The 15,670-nt window shown below is 46.0% G+C and overlaps 1 protein-coding gene across 2 annotated transcripts in view; it reads left to right on the top strand.

Annotated features, from left to right (window-relative positions):
* The window catches only part of ARID4A (AT-rich interaction domain 4A), a 93,684-nt gene that overhangs the window by 75,978 nt on the left and 2,036 nt on the right, over window positions 1–15,670 (top strand). For both annotated transcript variants that reach the window (XM_048485903.1, XM_048485904.1), the window contains 4 exons: window positions 1,152–2,285; window positions 7,004–7,108; window positions 9,373–9,585; window positions 11,348–11,494. In XM_048485903.1, coding sequence (XP_048341860.1) covers window positions 1,152–2,285; window positions 7,004–7,108; window positions 9,373–9,585; window positions 11,348–11,494 — 1,599 coding nt within the window. The remainder of the gene's footprint in view (window positions 1–1,151; window positions 2,286–7,003; window positions 7,109–9,372; window positions 9,586–11,347; window positions 11,495–15,670) is intronic.

Raw genomic sequence — 15,670 nt, 5'->3', positions numbered from 1 at the left:
CCACAATAATTTTCAACAGGAAAGCCCTCTCCCATGTTATAAATCTCACCACTTCCTTTGTCTACTGATTGCCGCCTGTCTTGTCATGGTAAAATAGTGCCGTTTGCCTGCAGTTACAAGAGTAGATTCTTCCCAGGACTGCTTCTGATAACACACTTCGTACTCTGGTGCAGATACTAAAAAGTGAACTGCACACAAGTTTTATTCGGTGTGGAGTGTGGGTCCAAGCTGCCCCTTTCAGAGTCCTTTTACGGAGGGACTTGATTCCTCTCTGCCCCCCCCCCCCCCCATGTTAGCCACTAGCGTTGACAGAGAAGCTGCAGTTTTATACACACTTGCAAACTTTGTTGCTGCTAGTGTCTATTTTGTACGTTGGTATCCAACAGTCCTGCAAGGCTTCCGTAGAGCTGCACCAAAGGTTACTCTTGCTGCGCAGAACTGAGCCGCAGCGAGAGCTCCTCCTGCCGGGCGACCACCTGACCTGCGCAGCACCAATATGGTGGCGGCAGCTTAGCAGGAACGTTGTTGTTATATCTGCTTAAAACATCTCATAAAAATCAGCTTTAAGTCAACTGCCAGAGATGGTTCTCAATAGATGGCCGTGTTTGTCTGTAGCAGTAGAAAAGTCCAGTAGCACTTCAAATTTCTGACAGGGTTATGCGCTTTCGTGAGTCAGAGCTCACTTTGGCGTCTACAACCTGCGGCTCTCCAGATGTTCATGGACTACAAGTCCTATCAGCCAATTGGCCATGCTGGCAGGGACTGATGGGAATTGTAGTTCATGAACATCTGGAGAGCCGCAGGTTGCAGAACCCTGAGCTAGAATGTGAATGCATCTGTCCTCTCCTACTCTCAGAGAGGGTGTAAAATTAGCAGGTCCTCCTGAATTAAATAATGCGTCCCTCTCTTTGTGACAGAAAGACAATTTCCTTTTCAGTTGATAAACATTACTTGTTTTTATTTGGGAATTCAGATGGGAAACACATTTGGTACTATTGAGCGATTGGTTTCTCCACTATAAATAGATATGGGCAGAAGCTGCCATTTTAATTCACTCATGTTTTGTGGTTGTATAGTAGTATTTCTGTAAATGCCAAAATAAGTTTTAATTCTTTACTTGCTTCTGTGATGTGTCTGCCGCTTTTTTGTAGATTCCGTCTCATCTGACAGTGATGCAGACGAAGCTTCTGAAAAGACGACAAATGAAGACTTTTCTCCAACAAATTCAGAACACGAAAAGGACGAGAAAAGTACAGCTGACAAACCTGAGGAAGAAACCCCAAAGATCTCACACGTGTCGAAAGAAAATGACAGGAATCCAGTCTACCCTTTAGAAGTTTTGAAACTAGAAGTTAAAGAGAGTGAACAGGTAGTTCAGATTTTTGCGAACAAAAGTGACCAAATGGAGGAGATGAAGAAAGATTTGGACAAATCGCCTAAAGGGAAAGGGCGGAGGAGCAGAGCAAGAGACTCGACCCTAGAGAATGTAAAGACGGTCCCCCTCCATCAGGACGAGGCACCCAGTGAACATGTCACAGAGTCTGAAAGGCTAGAAATGTCTTCCTTGGACAGCAAAGGTTTAAGCGCCGCTTCTGTGACTGAAACGGATCTTTTCACAAAAGATAAGAAGCTGTTCAAAAGGAAAGCCGGAGAACAGCTATTACCTGACAAAAGGGGGCGTGTGGAGAGCGAGATATTGGACGTGCCAAATATTGCGACTGAGGGGAGGGCGAGTAAGTGTTCTGGGACAGAAGAATGTAAAGTTTTCAACGCCGACGACTCCCTCCGAAATGAAAACGAGGAGATGCCATCCTTGGTGGCAGAGTCCGATCAACGCCTTCAAGCTCGGGGAGGCGACCGTTTTGAATGTCCTTCCGAGGCAAACTGCAGCACCCCGCTGAAAGACGAGGAAGACTCCATGCCCCAGATCGGGCCGGAAACGCTTCTTTGCCACGAGGTGGACTTGGACGACATCGACGAAAAGGAGAAGAGCAGCCTCGACCACTCGGTGTTGGAAAAACAAGACCTCAGCATCCCTGCTTCAAACCCGCCTGCCTTACCCCCTGCTGTCCAGCCAAACTTCTCCGTGGCCTCTCCCCTGGCCCTCAGCCAGGACGAGTCGCGGAGCGTGAAGAGCGAGAGCGACATCACCATCGAAGTGGACAGCGTAGCCGAGGAGTCTCAGGAAGGGCTCTGCGAAAGCGAGTCTGCCAATGGATTTGAAGCTTGTACCACGTCGAGCAACGGTAGCATCACGGCACCAGAAAGGGAGATCGGAGAGAAGGGTGAGCGCTTCCTGAATGCAAACCTCGTTTCGATGCTGACTGGAAGAATGGGTGTCTTGTCCTGTCATGCTAGATCCGAGTCCAGTAGCACCTTAGAGACAAACGAGATTTTTGGGTGTCAACCTTCAAGTGTCAAAACTCCCTTCACCTGGTCTAGAGGAGACTTTGCCTCTGAAAAACCCTGAAAAACACGTGGGTCTCTGAGGGGCTGAGTCTGCCATTGCCAGTGTGACGTAGTGGTTGAGAGTGGCAGACTCTAATCTAGAGTACTAGGTTTGATTCCTAGGAGCAGCAGTGGCGTAGTGGTTAAGAGCAGGTGTACTGGTCGCCACATCTCAAAAAGGATATTGAAGAGATAGAAAAAGTGCAGAGAAGGGCAACGAGGATGATTGAGGGACTGGAGCACCTTCCCTATGAGGAGAGGCTGCAGCGTTTGGGACTCTTTAGTTTGGAGAGGAGACGGCTGGGGGGGGATATGATTGAAGTCTATCAAATTATGCATGGGGTAGAAAATGTTGACAGAGAAAAATTTTTCTCTTTCTCACAATACTAGAACCAGAGGGCATTCATTGAAAATGCTGGGGGGAAGAATTAGGACTAATAAAAGGGAAACACTTCTTCACTGCGATGAACGTGATTGGTGTTTGGAATATGTCGCCACAGGAGGTGGTGATGGCCACTAACCTGGATAGCTTTAAAAGGGGCTTGGACAGATTTATGGAGGAGAAGTCGATTTATGGCTACCAATCTTGATCCTCCTTGATCTGAGATTGCAAATGCCTTAACAGTCCAGGCGCTCGGGAGTAACAGCCACAGAAGGCCATTGCTTTCACATCCTGCAGGTGAGCTCCCAGAGGCACCTGGTGGGCCACTGCGAGTAGCAGAAAGCTGGACTAGATGTACTCTGGTCTGATCCAGCTGGCTTGTTCTTATGTTCTTATGTTCTTACTCCAATCAGGAGGAAGCGGGTTTGATTCCCCGCTCTGCCACTTGAGCTGTGGAGGCTTATCTGGGAAATTCAGATTAGCCTGTGCACTCCCACACACGCCAGCTGGGTGACCTTGGGCTAGTCACAGCTTTTCGGCGCTCTCTCAGCCCCACCCACCTCACAGGATGTTTGTTGTGAGGGGGGAAGGGCAAGGAGATTATAAGCCCCTTTGAGTCTCCTTACAGGAGAGGAAGGGGGGATATAAACCCAAACTCTTCATCTTCTTCTCTTCCACATGAGTGGTGGACTCTGATCTGGTGAACTGGATTTGTTTCCCCGCTCCTCCACATGAAGCCTGCGGGGTGATCTTGGGCTAGTCGTAGTTCTTTCAGAACGCTCTCAGCCCCACCTGCCTCACGAGGTGTCTGTTGTGGGCAGAAAAAGGGAAAGAGAAAAACAAGTTATAAATCCAAACTCTTCTCTCTTTGTACCGGGGGGCAGTTGTAGTTTTTCAAGGAACATCTACCCTCCGTTTCTGCATCCAAGCACAGTTTTGCTCGTGATGTTCCGCTTAATCCTGCCACAGGGATAAGGGTACTAAAGGCCTGCTATTATTAGGATCATCAAGAATGTAGCCACAGTTGGGTCAGGGCTGATATGGAGGGGTGGAGGGACGCAAACCCATCTGCAGTTAAGGTGTGGAGGGCAGTGGAAATCCCACCATCGAGAGGCACTGTTTACAACTGGCAGGATATGATGTAACATCTTTTAATCGCCTTGTTGGAGCTAAGCGCATTTTTAGAAGGCCCTGCGGCCCATAAAGACAAGGTGACTCATTCTGTTTTCTTGTGGTTCTCCTATATTTTTGTACAAGAGAAAGAGTTGAGTCTGTTCCACGTTCAGGATAAAGACGGGAGTGCAATCCTGCGTTGTGCCCAGGAAGTGACAGGAGGCTGCTTCCGCCAGAGAAAATAGTGCCGAATCTAAACAAGCGTTAAAGAGTCATTTCCTTTGGCATAATTAAACTTGGAATTTATTTTTAAGAGCATTTTTATCACCATAAACAAGCCCCGGCAAAAACATGCCTCTTTTCACTCGGAGACACTCCCCTCCGTATAGAACTGTGGTGGCGAACCTTTGGCACTCCAAATGTTATGGACTACAATTCCCATCAGCCCTTCCAGCATGACCATGCTGGCAGGGGCTGATGGGAATTGTAGTCCATAACATCTGAAGTGCCAAAGGTTTGCCACCACTGGTATAGAAGATGGCCGATGCTGCTGCAGCAGGAGAAGAGGTGGTAAAAATGACCAACGAGGCAGAAGCCAGAGTGAACCTGTTACTGTTTTGAACAGGGGCATGTTGTTATTTCTAAAATGTATTTATACACCACCTTCTCCCCAGTGAGGAACCAAAGTGGCTCATATCATTCTCCTCTCCTCTCCTCCAGTGTAGGCTCATAACAACTGTGCGAGGTGGGCTAGGATGAGAGAGTGTAACATTGCCTGTGAACATACTGCGCCCACTGTTTGAAGTTTTCCTGCAGTGTGTTCCTGTGAGAGGGAATGTCACCTGTTGTCTCCTCTCCTCCAGTGTAGCTTCACAACAACCCTGTGTGTTAGGCAAGACTGAGAGAGAGTAACTGGCCCAAGATCAGCCAGCCTAAATATTTGCAAGCATACAGTCCAGTGCGTTCACACAAGCCTTTCTACATTTACCTGCTCTAAACAACATGAAAGACCACAGGTGCTTAATGGTCTACCACCCATTAAGAAGCATTACCTGCTGTCAGAGGGCAGGTCTACCCAATGCTTCTTAATGGGAGGTATATAACCCTCTGAGGACTTGTGATTCTCTTATATCCACTCTGCGAATCTTCGCAGATGTCTCCTTTAAAACAACAGAAAGAAAGAAAGATCACAAGGAACAGCAACCTGTATTCGTTTATTTTTTTACATTACAATGGCCATCAGACAAGCTGAAAGAAGAGGGAACTCCCACAAACATAAGAAAAATGGTGGCGATGGCAGCACGAAACTTACTGGAGCTTGCAGAAAATGACGGGCACTATAAAATACATTATAAAGCTCTAAGGTGGGAGGGGGGCAGAAACTGAACAAGGTAGGCACTAGGACCACAGCGGAGCATTCAGCTTAGAAGTTCCAGGAAGAATCCAGGAAGAAGCTGATTGATCTGCAGTGAATCTCTCATCTTGACCAGGGTATAGTAGCATCTTAGCAAGATTTCCAGCATTATAAGTTTTTGAGATTCAAATATCCCTTTGTCAGATCTTCCGTGGAAATCTTGTTGGTCTTGAAGGGGCTACTGGTCTCAAATCTTGTAAAGTAAATCTCCTAAGTAAAATGAGGTGGCTGAAAAGCAAAACCCTCTTCAGGCTTCAGTCTGAAAAAGAGAGAGGTGTGACCAATACTGCTACCCTCCTGAAATGATTAATTTTCATATAGTTTACCTATGTATTAAAAGATTTGTTAACCCTTTCCTTTTGGCTCAAGGCGGCACATTTTCAAAGGGCAACTAATTCTACTACCTGAGGTCACCCCCTTTCCTGGTTATGTCTGGCCTGGAGGTTCTTTGAAACAGTCTTCACTTCCCTCCCTACCAGGTGCTGAGGGTACAACATCATTTCACTTGACTTCCTACCACCTAGAATAGAATAGAACCCCAGAGTTGGAAGAGACTTCAAGGGCCATCCAACCCAATCCCCGGCGTAGGAGGTTAAGAGCTCGTGTATCTAATCTGGAGGAACCGGGTTTGATTCCCAGCTCTGCCGCCTGAGCTGTGGAGGCTTATCTGGGGAATTCAGATTAGCCTGTACACTCCCACACACGCCAGCTGGGTGACCTTGGGCTAGTCACAGCTTCTCGGAGCTCTCTCAGCCCCACCCACTTCACAGGGTGTTTGTTGTGAGGGGGGAAAGGGCAAGGAGATTGTAAGCCCCTTTGAGTCTCCTGCAGGAGAGAAAGGGGGGATATAAATCTAAACTCTTCTTCTTCTTCTTCTTCTTCTTCTTCTTCTTCTTCTTCTTCTTCTTCTTCTTCTTCTTCTTCTTCTTCGATCAAAGCACTCCTGACAGATGGCCATGATCCAGCCTCTGTTTAAACACCTCCAAAGAAGGAGACTGCACCGCTCGCCTAGGCAACATTTTCCACTGTCGAACATCCTTGACTGTCAGGACCCTAATGTTTGGGTGGAATCTGTTCTGTACCCTTTCCCCTTCCCTCCAGAAGAAGAGTTTGGATGTATATCCCACCCCTCTCTCCTGTAAGGAGACTCCAATTGACTTACAAACTCCTTTTCCCTCTCTCGTCCGACAACATGGGCCCTCAAGTCCAACCCCCTTCCATGCTGGAATACACAATCAAAGCACTCCTGACAGATGGCCTCTGCTTAAAAACCTCCAAATGAGGAGACTCCATCACCCTCTGAGAGGCAGCATATTGAACAGTCCTTACTGTTGGGAAGTTCTTCCTGATGTTTAGGTGGAATCTCTTTTCCTTCACCTTGAACCCATTACTCCTGGTCCAAGTCTCTGGAGCAGCAGAAAACAAGCTTGCTCCCTCTTCAAAATGGGATTCTTTCAAACATTTAAACATGGCTATCATGTCACACACACCCCACCTTCTCTTCTCCAGCCTGTCATTGTAAAGTAGGATGCCCTTCCACTTGATTCATGTGAGCATGTCCCTGCCTTAACTTATGCTTTTTTCAGACCAGTGGGATCTAAAGCATATGTGGCAAATGAAAAAGTGTCTCATGTTTGTGTTCTCAGGTCAGAAAAGGCCTTGTGGCAGCAGCAACTCCTCACTGGCAAAGAAGCAAAAGCGTACCCCAAAGCGAGCCAGCACTGTAGCCAAAAACGAGAAGAACGGGACAGGTATGTCATCAGAAGGGTTCTGCTCTTTCATCTCAGTCGTGGTAACCGTCCGGTTTGTTCATATGTGCTGTACTTACAAAGATAGGGGTTTCCCTTCAGTGACTTTGAACCAGGGTTGAGGGCTTTCTGGAGAGGCCATGTTTAGAACAGTGTAAAGCATATCTTCTCATCAGGGATAACGGATGGTCTTAGCTTCCCCCAGCTCCCATGTAGACATCGACGCCACCCGATGCTCTGTCTCGAGTTTCAGTTCTGGACAAGATGTGTGAATGCAGAGAACTGTCAAGAGAACTATGCTATAGTGCAGTGGTGGTGAACCTTTGGCACTCCAGATGTTATGGACTATTGGCCATGCTGGCAGGGGCTGATGGGAATTGTAGTCCATCACATCTGGAGTGCCAAAGGTTCACCACCACGGCTATAGTGCAGTCTCATGCAGAGTCACACCAGTCTCTGTTGAAATGAATGGGCTGAGACTTGAGTCACTTTCCATAGGATTGAGCTGTTTGTGTTGTGCTGGAAATCGACGCACAGGGCTATCCTAGAGATCAGTCCTCCTCCCGGTGTGTGTACGTTTTAAGCATACTGATTGATTTCTGCATCCAAGGCAATGTACAGTTCTTGTGAAATTGTGCAGCAATGAATTGTAATAGTGAAACATAGTTTGAGCACATTATGTATTCTTGTCCGAGGTATGCATTACCTAGACTTTACCTATTTGCCCTGGCACTAGGGGGGGAAATAAGTTTTTCTGAGCATGCAAAGACTAGTCACTTGCTGAATAATAGTGATTGTGGGATAACTGGAAAAACCGCTGCATTTTTGTTAGAGGTGATCAAGATAAGATCATAATGGAAGCTTGACCACCTCTTCGTCTCTGGCCTGATGTGGTTTAAGAACCGTGTAGATTTGTGCTCCGTTTTGTCCTTTTGTTTTATTTCTTGTGGGTATGCCTAATAAAGGTCAGTTGAAGCTGAAACATGGCAACCTACGAAACGGAATGGGGCAGCAGCCCAAAGCACTTCGCTCTCGCCTGGCAGGGCCTGCCTGGGCGCCGCCACCAAAAATGCCATGCACGTAGCTTCCTGGATTCATCCTTCACCTCAGGAGCACATCAAAAAGCCGGGTCTTCCAGCTGAACCCAGAAGTTCGAATCTCACTTGAACAATAAACTAATGGGGGCGGAGAGCTACCGCCCTGTCTAAGCTCTGAGCCTGCCACTCCCCCAGATCTAGGGCAGGCCTTCACAGATTTTCTTCAGCTTTGGGAACCATCCAAAAATTTAGGAGCTGTACTTAGTTTGCAGCGTTCAGGTTTTATATTTTATACTTTCTCAATATTGCTTACCACAAAATCTGACCATAAACTTGAAGAACTCCTAAATTCCCCAGAGTTTGCTATTATTTTTCCTAAATAAATTCTATAATAGAAGTGTTGTAATGTATAAAAAATATGCAGTCACCCTGGTTGTCATCTCAAAAAGAAGCTAACCTCAGTCCCTCACTACAACATGGTGTAGTGGTTAAGAGGAGGTGCATTCTAATCTGGAGAACCAGGTTTGATTCCCCGCTCTGCCACTTGAGCTGTGGAGGCTTATCTGGAGAACCAGATTAGTTTGTGTACTCCAACACATGCCAGCTGGGTGACCTTGGGCCAGTCACAGTTCTTCCCAGTCCCACCCAACTCACAGGGTGTTTGTTGTGTGGGGGAAGGGAAAGGAGATTGTAAACCCCTTTGAGTCTCTTTACAGGAGAGAAAGGGGGGATATAAATCCGAATTCTTCTTCTTTAAGGAAGATTTAGCATAGGCCAAAAACAGCAATGTGAAAATGGTGTAAAATGATTTAAAACAGTGTTTAAACTGTTGAAAGGGTTTAAACCGTTTTCACATCATTTTCATACCGCTGTTTTTGGCTCATGCGGAATCTGCCTAAATAAGCTTTGTACTAATAGTGAGAATCATCAAAAGGCAGTGATAGTAAATGACTGATGAAAATTCTAGGAGGCACAGTAAAATTTCTGAATGCCCTACTAGCCAGGATTTATCTAGCTGTGATCTAGGGGTTCAGGTGACAGGGCTGTTGTAGGAAATCATAAGAAGAATGTATATGAAACCATTTGGATTACTACAGATCTGCCATCTGTCTTCAAGCACATGTTTGAAAGCTTTCACTGGATTCTTTAGCACACGCACATCGTTCTTCAGTTGGAAAGGGCTGGCTGAGTAGAAGTAGACTAGTCCAAATGTGTGATACTTTGTTACAGGACAAAGCAGTGATAGTGAAGATCTTCCTGCCCTGGACACCTCAAGCAAATGCACTCCGGTAAAACACATCGGCATGTCCAAACCACAGAAGCTCGCTCGCTCACCTGCGAGAATGATATCCCCCAACATCAAAGACGGCGAGAAGGACAAGCCGAGGGAGAAGAACCATCAAAACGTTTCCCCCAGGGTGTACAAGTGGAGCTTCCAACTTGGTAAGCCCTTGATCGGCATATCTGACGCTCGATGTGGCCTAATCTGTAAATGCATCAATCTGGAAACGGGAGCCATGATGAAATAAAACAGATGTTTCCACAAAGATGAGGGAAAATTTGCTCGTATCTTTGGGACTGCATTACCCCATATGTCCCCACTAGGCCTCTGCCCTCAGCAGAGGCCAATCTGCTGGTAGTCCCTGGCCCCTCAATGATGCGACTGGCCTCCACGCGGGCCAGGGGCTTTACAGCCCTGGCCCCTGCCTGGTGGAACACTCTTCCGCCAGCTGTCTGGGCCCTGCGGGATCTTGGTGAGTTCCGCAGGGCCTGTAAGACGGAGTTGTTCCGCCGGGCTTTTGGAGTGTCCAGTCGTTGATTGGTTCCCTCTCCTCCTCCTCTTCTTCACTTCTGGGTCTCTTATTATCTATGGGACCCGTTTGTCCCCCTTTCTGGGAGGGTTTTAATGAGTGTTAATGCGGACATTGTTTGTTACTGATCGCTGCGTTTTAAATTGTTTTAATGTATTTAAGGGTTATTGTATATATGTGATTTATGTTGTTCACCGCCCAGAGCCCTTCGGGGTAGGGCGCTATACAAAACCCAATAATAAATATAAATAAATAAATAAAAATCCGAAAACTTAAAAAAAAATTGCCGAGTTAAAACCTCCCAAAATAATAGAAGCAGCATCTGTAGCTTTAAGAAACAGATGCCGCCGGTGGCTGTTGCCGGCCAACCACACAGTCTTGTTAACCTTCAAGGCTTGGTTTTTGTCAATAAAAGACAGGGCTTTTTCCAGAGCCACGCCCAGCACTAACCACTTGCTACCATACAACTAGCATGATTGATCTAAGCCCAGCTGCTTGCTGTTCAACTCCTGTTCAACCGCAGTCACAAAAGCCAGTGAGGTTTAGTGGTTAGAATGCTAGATTAGGATTTGGGAGACCCGGGTTTGAATCACCACTCTGCCATGGAAGCTCCCTGTGTGACTTTGGGCCAGTTCCACATTCTTAGCATAACCTACTTTTCAGGGTTGTTGTGAAAATCAAACAAGCTGCTTTTGGGTTCTCATTGTGGAGAAAAGTGGGCTATAGGTGAAGTGAGTGGATAATAAACGTAGGTGAGGACAGATGAAAGGCCTTTAGATCGGGCGCTTTGTTGTTTTAACTGGTATGTAACTTGTAATTGTTATTTAAGTTTTTAAAGTTTTAAGTTTTTAATGAATTAAGCTGCATTCTTGTATTTGAAATGTTTTGCTGATTGTTGTTTAAAGTGCAGCTATTTTGTGAGCTGCCTCGAGCCCTTCGGGGGTGAGGCGGCTTATAAATCTCATAATAAATAAATAAGTAAGTAAGTAAGATAGGTGGGGAAGGAGAGAGGCAAGCAGGAAAATTTCGCCAGAAGGAGGGAAAGATAAAATAGTGGGGAGACGGGGATACAGGTCCCCCACCTTACATGTTCCTCATCATGCAGCTGTATTTATGATGCACAGTGTGAAACATTTTGATTGCTGTGAGCGCTGTAGAAATAACTTTAAAAACTGCTTTTCCTTTTTTATAATTCCTATTTGTGCTGCTAACTATGATAACTGCCAGATTAAACTGGATTTTATCAAGAAAGATTTAGAGTACAACATTAAGTTACCTCTGGAGGAGATTACGAAAGTGTACGATTTGGCAAATAATCAAATCTTTGAACACTTTCAGCCATCTGATATAGAAATTTAGCTTTTTAAAAAAACGTCTTTTTTTGCTGTTCCAAGATGAATTGGACAACATGAACAGCACAGAGAGGATCTCCTTTTTGCAAGACAAACTGCAGGAAATCAGAAAATACTACATGTCTCTGAAGTCTGAAGTGGCCACTATAGACAGAAGAAGAAAGCGGTTGAAAAAGAAAGACCGAGAAGGTGAGTCCGACCTTCACGTATCTTTTCTCAAAAAGAATGGGCGTTTTAGAATCCAAAAAGTTACAGCTGGGTGTTAAATGAATATTTTTCACCTCATCTGCTTGCAGATACTTGTGTGGCGAAGGGGTACAACTCCCAATCTGGGTTAAGTGAAATTATGCACCTCATGAAGGACACGAAAGCGTTGTGTTAGGATGGAAGTCGTCAACTAGTGCTTTTGTGAATATTACTCCAAACAAGCATTTTCTTTATTGTTTATGCCGTACCCTTTCCAAACAAAAAAAGAGAAGAATGGGACAGATCTTGTGCCCTTACATCTGTATGTTTATCTGCCAGACTGCATTATGGCTAAGGTTTTTCCTCACCTTCTCCCACCACTGGAAAAATGGGTCAGGCCATTACGAAAACAAATCCTGATCCAGGTGGAGCAAGAAATAAGAACGTAGGAAGAGCCCTCCTGGATTAGACCAATAGTCCACCTAGTCCAGCATCCTGTCTTACACAGTAGCCAAGCGATTCCCTTTGAGAACATAAGAACATAAGAACTAGCCTGCTGGATCAGACCAGAGTCCATCTAGTCCAGCACTCTGCTACTCGCAGTGGCCCACCAGGTGCCTTTGGGAGCTCACATGCAGGATGTGAAATCAATGGCCGCCTGGTGCTGCTGCTCCTGAGCACCTGGTCTGCTAAGGCATTTGCAACCTCAGATCAAGGAGGATCAAGATTGGTAGCCATAGATCGACTTCTCCTCCATAAATCTGTCCAAGCCCTTTTTAAAGCTATCCAGGTTAGTGGCCATCACCACCTCCTGTGGCAGCATATTCCAAACACCAATCACACGTTGCGTGAAGAAGTGTTTCCTTTTATTAGTCCTAATTCTTCCCCCCAGCATTTTCAATGAATGCCCCCTGGTTCTAGTATTGTGAGAAAGAGAGAAAAATTTATCTCTGTCAACATTTTCTACCCCATGCATAATTTTATAGACTTCAATCATATCCCCCCTCAGACGTCTCCTCTCCAAACTAAAGAGTCCCAAACGCTGCAGCCTTTCCTCATAAGGAAGATGCTCCAATCCTTCAATCATCCTTGTTGCCCTTCTCTGCACTTTTTCTATCTCTTCGATATCCTTTTTGAGATGTGGCGACCAGAACTGAACACAGTACTCCAAGTGCGGTCGCACCACGGCTTTATATAAGGGCATGACAATCCTTGCAGTTTTATTATCAACTCCTTTCCTAATTATCCCCAGCATAGAGTTTGCCTTTTTCACAGCTGCCATGCATTGAGTTGACATTCCCATGGAACTATCGACTAAGACGCCCAAATCCCTTTCCTGGTCTGTGACTGATAGCACTGACCCTTGTAGCGTGTATGTGAAGTTTGGATTTTTTGCTCCTATGTGCATCACTTTGCATCATTTTTCGAGGGCCAACTGTTGGGCATAGAGGCTGAGGCCTTCATACAACATAGGAAGAGGCCAGCTGGATCAGACCAACAGCCCACCTAGTCCAGCACCCAGCCTTACTCAGTGGCCACCAAGTCCCTCTGTCTTACACAATGGCCACCCAGTTCTCTGAAGGTGCAAACATTCAGGGCATAAAGGCTGAGGCCTTTGTTAGAAGGTAAGAAGAGTCCTGTTGGGTCAGACTGCTAGTCCACCTAGTCTAGCATCCTGTCTTACACAGTGGCCAAGCAATTTCTTTGGAGGCTCAACAGTTGGGCTGAGGTCTCCCCCTGTCACCAGCAGAGAACAGGACTCACAATAATGAGTTTAAATTATGGGTGGAAAGGTGCTGGCTGGATATTAGGAATTTTTCTTTTCTTTTTTTACAGCAAGAGTAGTTCAGCAGTTGAATCCGCTCCCTAGGGAGGTATTTAACTCCCCCTCTCTGGCAGTCTTCAAGCAGCAACGAACAAACACTTGTCAGGGATGCTTTTGGCTGATCCTATATTGAGTAGGGTTGGACCAGATGCGCTGTATGGCTCCTTCCAACTCTATAGTTCTATGATGTTGCCTTCTAGCACTGGGATCCAGGTGTTCACTGCCTATGAACATAGAGGTTCCCTTTATTCACCAAAGCTGGTAGCCACTGCTGGACCTGTCTTGCACTAATCCATCTGATCCCCTTTTAAAGCCACCGGTGTCTAATGCCATCACCGTTTTAAAACTTTGAGACATGAGGCCACATCACATGTAGGGTTGGTCTCCATCAGAGGTGGGATCCAGCAGGTTCTCACCAGTTCCCAAGAGTGGGTTACTAATTATTTGTGTGTGCCGAGAGGGGGTTACTCATTGGGTCTGCTTTTCCGTTAGAAATTCCATTAGGTCCAAAAATCATAAAGTCCTGTTGTTTCCTATGTGGCTGGTTAGTGAAGGTAGAAAACGGGATAATTCTCCCTGTTGGGCTGTTTTAAAAACATGTTTGAGAAATATGGTAAAGTTCCTTGTTTAAGGAAAGTATCCCTCTTTTGATTTCTAGAAACAAAATTAAGTATTTGAAAGTATTATTTGACAGGCAGTCAATTAGAGGAGAAGTAGTTGTTTCTGTTGGCAGTAGACGATAGGGCTTGCTAGAATGAGTTTAAATGATGGACAGAAAGATACCAGCTGAAAATTAGGAACTTTTTTTTTTACAGTAGGAGTTTTTTACAGTAACAGAGAAATTATTAATGTCCTTCCCCCGGAATGCCCGGCCACGCCCCCGTCATGCCCCGCCCAGCCCCATTGGCGCTGCGCCACTGTTTGAATCCCACCACCATGGGAACCTGCTACTAAAATTTTTGGATCCCACCACTGGTCTCCATATACTCTAAGTCTGGAATACAAACCCTGGTACAGAAAGGGCAGAGAAGATTGGAGACAACAGTATTGTGCATCTTTGGGATGACTTTTTGAGTGATTTAAGGGGCCACGGGGCTGAAAAACTCAAGCATGTAAGGGGGTACTAGCATAGGAGGCATCTGTGTTCAAGTCTGCCATTTGCCCTGCCAGTACTCTGAAGACTTTCTCTAACTTGTGGCTCATCCACCATTGAGCTGATTTGGCAACTTCAGCGTGGAAGGCCGGCATTTATTTATTTATTCTATTTATTTATTTACAACATTTCTATTCCACCTTTCTGCCTTCAGAAGGGCCACCCAGGTCGCTAACAATTTAACACACACACAGTAAAAATCACATTTTAAAACTATTAAAAATCAACCTGCTCCAACAGACATCATTAAAACCAGTTTGAAAAGAGAGTTAAAATGCGTACAGAGACATAAGCGCAGCACTGAAAACATGGGGCAGGAAGGCGGGATCATTGACGGAACGTTGAACAAAACAAAAAGATTTCACTGGCGAAAGATGGCAACAGAAGAAGGGGATGGATGAACCTCCTTGGGGAGGAAGTTCCAGATCTTGGGTGCCATAACTGAGAAGGCCCTTTTCCCAGGTTGCCACCCACTTAATCTCAGGAGGGAGGGGCACTTCAAAGATTACCATAGTGCAGTGATGGCGAACCTTCTTGAGACCGAGTGCCCAAACTGCAACCCAAAACCCACTTATTTATTGCAAAGTGCCAACACAGCAATTTAACCTGAATACTGAGGCTTTAGTTTAGAAAAAACGGTTGGCTCTGAGGCGTGCATTACTTAGGAGTAAGCTTGGTGGTAGTCGATGGCTTTGCTTTGAAGCAACCGTTCATCTCTTCCAATGGGTGAATCACGACCCTAGGAGAGGGTTTACTCAGAAGCAAGCCCCATTGCCAGCAACCGAGCTTACTCCCAGGTAAAGGATTGCGCTTTTGTTCTTTGCATGAAAATCAGTGGGGATTAACAGCGCTTAACAGGGTTACCTACGCTGCTTCCCCAAAACTTGGTCTTAGGTTTAATGCTAATAATCGAGCCCAGCCTAGATGGGGGGGGGGGGAGCACTCTGTGCATGCCCACGGAGAGGGCTCTGAGTGCCACCTCTGGCACCCATGCCATAGGTTCGCCACCACTGCCATAGTGGTTGGCCATGTTTCTAAGAGAGAAGGCATTCCCTCAGGTAAGTTGGTCCCAGACCAGATAGTGTTGGTGTTGAAGATCAAGTCCCGGACCTTGAATTGTGTCTGGAAACAAAGTGATGAGAAAAGGCCTCGTCCGTTCAGGAGTTGGCTCCCAGTTCAAGGGGATCCGTAGTTGGGCGGG

This window comes from Sphaerodactylus townsendi, linkage group LG02 (genome assembly GCF_021028975.2).
Source record: "Sphaerodactylus townsendi isolate TG3544 linkage group LG02, MPM_Stown_v2.3, whole genome shotgun sequence".
Taxonomy (NCBI): domain Eukaryota; kingdom Metazoa; phylum Chordata; class Lepidosauria; order Squamata; family Sphaerodactylidae; genus Sphaerodactylus; species Sphaerodactylus townsendi.
This window is presented reverse-complemented; position numbering and strand designations above follow the sequence as displayed.